The following is a 6,000-nucleotide window of genomic DNA, read 5'->3' as shown; positions in this document are numbered from 1 at the left end:
TATGAGTAAAGGTACGCTTCCGCATTATGAGATATTTTTTATAATTTAATATGGATGATCTGGGATATTAAAATTAATTTATTCCAACATAAAGCTCAACAGAGGGTGATTCCAACTGAATTTGGTAGGAAATTGTTGATATTGCGCTTTGAGGGTAATTACTTTAATTTCATTTGCTACTAGAACTAATGTTATCCATGTCATTGTTTCAAAATAACCTTCATACATAGTTCATCTATCATTATCATCATCATCATCAATATTTGAGATGATGATTCATACATACAATGAACATTATACAAAGTCTAATTAGTGTTGGACATAAACAAAGGGATATTGCAGCCGTTATAAAAAAAATTAGAAGCATTATAATAGATTTAAGTTATCATCATTATTCTAAATTTTATTTTGATTTTTTAATATGTATTTAATTTTCACAAATTATTAGTCTAAAGTTATTTTGCATGCATATGCATTTAATTATATATTATTAAATCAGAAAAAATTATTTTACACATTCATAATATAAATAATTTTAAAAACAATAGATATAAGAGTTTAATTTTGATACAATATAAAAAAATTTACACAATTAAATTCATAATTTAAGATTATGTTTTAGATAATAAAATTTAAAATTAATTATTTGAGATCAGTCTCTTTACAAAGAAAAACTAAAAAGGAAAAGTCTAGGGGGCTAGCAATTTGATTGAATTTTGGCCAGCATGTAACCAGCAGAGAAATATGAGTCATTGGATGAAATCTCACACCAATCTCACACCATTAGATCATCATTGATGGCTACCAATAATAAAAGTTGCTGTCCCCTAGCATTGCTCAACTAAAAAACCTTGTCCTCATGTGACTTGATCCGAAAAGTTTCAAGATGATTTCAAATTGCGATAAACACTCCTTCTAATATTCCAATGCCAAAACCCTTCTTTAACATCCTCTTCCTCTAATATCACCAAGTCCTCCTCCACATTAATAGGTGGATTCAAATCTCTCTCTTCCTTTCTTTCTCACGTAGACATTGTGTAATCACTCACAAAGTTGACTTTTCATGCACTCGGATTCACAGTTTCACACACACTCTCGTACAAAATTCTCACAAAACATAATTCTATTTGTATTTGTATTACTATTATTATTATTATTACTATAAAGATAAAAATATAATTAAATATTAGAAATAAAAAAGTACAAGAGAGATTAAAGAATTCTAAATTTATTTATTGTTCACTTTATAACAAAATAAAAACTAATAAAAATAACAAAACTAATAAAAATATTAGTTTGTTATCCAATTCATATTTTAAGAATTTTTTTCACAAGAATTGAATTAATATTTTATATTATATTAGTTCACAATATCTATAATATATGGAGTATGAAACTTTTGAAAATTCTGAGATAAATATGTTTATTTTTTTAAATTTTGATTTGTCATTTTTGTTTATTTTAATTTTTGTTAATTATAAAATTTGATGGCTGAAATAATTTGTTAATTTTTAACTATAGTTTTAAATTTTATTAACCTAAAATTTATTAAATTTAAATATTTAAAATTATATATTTAATTAAACTAATTAAATTTCAGTTAAATCTCGATTAAACCTTTAAATTATTGAACTAGTTATTCTGTCAGTTCATTAAACGGTTCGATTTTTATAATTTTGAGGGGGACTATGAGGCACTGAGCAAGTATAAGTAGCACATGGAGGATAACGACTCTGTTAAGATTTAGGTATAGAGATTATATGTAGTGTGAATGAATTTAACTAATCTTAATTTTTTAAATTTAAAATTCTGAATTTAAGTAATTATTGAATAATTAATTAAAAATCTCTTTTTTAATTTTTGAAATACATTCCTTTTTAAGCCGATTAAAATCATTAGTTCCACATACTTTCTCTTAAAGTAGTAGCTGATTTTTACATTCATCTAGGTTATAAAAATCAGTAAACTTCCCTTTGAAAGCATCAATTTCACTTGGATGCCTAACTTCTCCCAACAATCATTGCCACGCGCGAGTACGGGTAAAATGATCAAATTCCTCTTCCAATCCTTCTTTGTGCGGTGGATGAGGTAAGTCATATTTTATTTTTTCATGGAGTAACATAAAACAACACCGTGAATTTTTTATTTCTCTTCTTCTAAATTATTCTGTACTTAATTGTTAGGAAACTCCAAATACGAAAGTCTTATTTTGCCGGTCTTCCAGCTGATATAATTACTGATATTTTTGTTAGACTTCCCATAAAATCTGTTCTGATTTGTAGATGTGTTTGCAAGCATTGGAACACATTGATTTCTAATCCAAACTTTGGCAAGTTACTCCTTACTTATACACTTCCTGCCGTGATAATCCGACGCAAGCATTCAAGATTCTTTCACCTTGTTGAATATGACCGAATTGAATGGCATGAAAGGAAAAACAATCCATTCTTCAGCGGTGTGTTTGAGGTCCTAAAACCCAATAATAGCAGTATAAAACTTGATCCTAAATTTAAAATTCCTCTCCTTGGTACAAAAGTTCATGCTAATGTGCATGTGCGTGTTTGTAATGGCCTTTTTTACTTGAGTTGGTCAAATGATAGAGGCATTTCACTTGTTTGTAACCCAATAACAGGTGAGTTCATAAGACTTCCAGAACACCCTCCAATCCTAAATTCCTGCGAGTGCGAAATATCTCGAGGTTTTGGTTTTCACCCAAAAACAAACCAATACAAGGTAATGAGAATCCTTATCTTTAAATATGATCATCCTATGGTTGTTGAAATGCTCAGAGTTGGAATATCGACAACATGGATAAATATTGAGGTGGATTATCCCAAGAATTTGATATCTATATCGAGATTTTCTGTTTATTTAAATGGGACACTTCATTGGATTGGTAAGGATGTTGATGGCAATGTGTCTATATGGGCTTTTAATTTCGACACGGAGAGGTTCCAATCCTTTTCTATACCGAGCAATGAGGGTCCAAGAGTCGGCATATATGAATTCAGGGGTTTTCTTTGCATGATATATTTTAATGAGCCGATCACAATATGGATGATGAAAAGATATGGAGTTGGAGAATCTTGGACTCCCATTTTCGTAAGTTCTGACAGAAATATTAATTCTTCCATAACCACGTCTCATGATTACCTTGCCTTCCATGATCGTGAAAACAAAGAATATAGCATTTTTCGGATTCACTATAATGACAACATTCACATTCTTCGTCTTGTTCCTACTCTTATCCCACTAAAGGATATTATTATTGGAGATAATATGGAGGTGCATAATATTTACTCACTGAATTATCCAAAATTGAGGTTCTATTAGTTTTAGGAAATCATTTCATTTGATATTTTTTATTAATAGCAAATTTCTACTTAATTGTTTTAGATTCACATTATAATGCTCACATCTTATTTGATTGTTTAATTATTGTTTCTAGTTATTCAATTGTGTTTGCAAAATTTCTTTTTTTAAACTATTATAATTTGAAATATAATTTAAATTAATTCAATTTATAATCCCTGTTGTAATTTTATTGGTTTAATCACCTTTGACGAAACAAAATTTTAAATTTTGAATATTAAAAAATAAAGAACTAATTTAAATTCACAAACTAATTTTTTTTGAAAAAGCAGTTTAATGTTTTTACAAAATATTTTTTATAACAGTGTACTCTCTACACTAAAAATTAATTCTTATATATTTGTATATGTAGATGTATTTTTTTTTATTAAATAATCAGTTATCCAAATAATCAAATTTATTTACGGACATTATAATAAATTTATTTTATAAAATATAAAATTTGTATTTCTATATAAGATAGTTAATTAAGGATTGATTTTTAGTATATTTATAGCATGATTGTATAATTTTTCCTATATTTTAATAAATATAGAAAAATTCATGAATTTTATTTTAATTTTTTTTGTTTAATATTAAATTTGATTAGATTATTTTAATAATTTGTATGTAAAATTTTATATTTAAATAAAAATAATTATATTCAACCTATATTCAAGTATTTTGTTAAAATTAATTTATATTTTAAATTTGTATTTATAAATAAATATTAAAATATATCACAAAAAATTTTTTATTCAGCACCATAGCATATCTCATACTCTAATTATTTTCGTCATAGCCATAAGTCTATAAGAGAGTAAGGGAACATGTAAATTTAATATTTATTCATTAACATGACAATTTTGTGCATAAACTACTGAATCAAAAGTATATAAAAATGTAAAACCGAATTATAATATAAAATATATCAAACGAAGAAATTAAAGGAATAATAATAATAGTGAAGAATAACGTTATTGCTTTAGCCTCTGCCTATGGCGATCATATATATTTTTTTTTTGCTTTTTTTTTTAAATTGTCAAATTATAAACAAATAAAAAATAATTAAAAAAATAAAAATAACGAGATAAGTAATAATTATACAAATTAAAATACATAGAAAAAAATAGACTAATATATAAACAAAGTGAGAAAAAAATATAAAAAGATTGAAATAACAAAAAAAATGATGTTTACAATTTTGTTCTGTCATTTATATATATAAAAAAACTGAAAAATAATAAATTTTTAACTAAATTAATTTATATTTATTGTATTCAATTTAAATAAGTAATAAATTATCTTATTTTATTTAGTTCATAAATTTACATATCATAAAAATCAAATTAATTAATTGATATACATAATTTTAAGGACAATTTACGAAAATAAAATATTTAGCTTTTAAAATTACAGAAATGCCATTTTTACAATTTGGATACGAAAATACAACTTTCTACAAATCTATGGGGTGTCACGGATTTGAAATACACGTAAATCGGTGGAGAATTCCACAGTTTATGTTAATGAAGCATTTGGGAAGAAACCGTGGTAGAGATTCCATGATTTCTGTGAGGATGCAAAACATGTATAAACCGTTGAAAGAGTCCAACAGTTTATACACGAGTTTCACTATATATGCCAACCTAGAGTGAGTGGGATATATTTACATCTATCATTTGTATTGTCAATGAAATAAGACTATATTTTGTAGTACATTTTAAATTTATTCCAATTGTAAAAATGATATAATTTTAAACGATTTGGATAATATTGATTTGATTTATACTTTTCAATCTAATTCAATTTTATACAAATAATTGATTTGTACCGTGCTAATTTAAATTTATTTTTCAAACTATTTTGATTTAATTTAATATCATTTGAATTAAATAGAATTATATTCTATTTAAATTTAAATTTTTTAATTTAAGTAACTCATTCAAATTTTTAGTATATATATTTAAATAATATTTTAAATTTTTAATACGTATATTTATATATTTATTTAAATAATATTCTCAAATTTTTATTAATAATAACATATTTTACTCTAAAATATTTAAAATTTAAATAAATATAATTTAAATTTTTAAAATTTTAAATCTTATAATTTGGATGATATATAATTTCATATATTTGCTAATAATTTTTTTGGTGACTTCATAAGGATAAATTTAAAAAAAAAAAAAATAAGCCTCAAGAGAACAACATCACTAGGGACGAGCATTTCGAAGGTTTGGCCATGTTAATAACTATTTAGGGTTTGTTTGGGTGAATTTCTAAAAAAAAATATTTTTTTGAGTTATTTTTTTTTTAAAAGATTTTATGGGAAAGTAAAAGTAATTTTATGTTTTAGTATCTCATGGAAAAAGATCTTTTTATTTATCAATTATGTTTGGGTATAACAATATAAAAGTAATTTTTTATTTATTTATTGCATGAAAAATATTTTTTTTAAGGAATTTTTTTTTTAAAAAAATGTAAATTACAACTTCTCAAAAAAGATGTTTTTTTTTTTAATTTTTCTAGTGCTTTTACTTTTACAATTAGAAATTTGCCAAACACATTAGAAAATAAAAAGATTTTTTTTTATTGAAAAAATATCTTTTTTTTATCAAAATAATGGTGCCAAACGTGCACTTA

The 6,000-nt window shown here is 24.2% G+C and overlaps 1 protein-coding gene across 1 annotated transcript; it reads left to right on the top strand.

Annotated features, from left to right (window-relative positions):
- Positions 1 to 2,044: 2,044 nt before the first annotated feature.
- LOC148554525 (F-box protein At2g23160-like) lies at positions 2,045 to 3,333 on the top strand. Its single transcript, XM_088489777.1, has 2 exons — positions 2,045 to 2,088; positions 2,184 to 3,333. Exons 1-2 carry the CDS (start codon positions 2,045 to 2,047, stop codon positions 3,331 to 3,333), a joined length of 1,194 nt encoding a protein of 397 aa, XP_088345903.1.
- Positions 3,334 to 6,000: the final 2,667 nt, after the last annotated feature.

Source organism: Arachis ipaensis, chromosome B6 (genome assembly GCF_059453495.1).
Source record: "Arachis ipaensis isolate K30076 ecotype BB chromosome B6, ASM5945349v1, whole genome shotgun sequence".
Lineage (NCBI taxonomy): Eukaryota > Viridiplantae > Streptophyta > Magnoliopsida > Fabales > Fabaceae > Arachis > Arachis ipaensis.
This window is presented reverse-complemented; position numbering and strand designations above follow the sequence as displayed.

Excerpts from the sequence above, each read along its gene's own strand:
- LOC148554525 (XM_088489777.1), top strand. The coding sequence starts at position 2,045 with ATGATCAAATTCCTCTTCCAATCCTTCTTTGTGCGGTGGATGAG. Across the intron at positions 2,089-2,183 it reads TTCTTTGTGCGGTGGATGAG|GAAACTCCAAATACGAAAGT; the intron begins GTAAGTCATATT and ends CTTAATTGTTAG.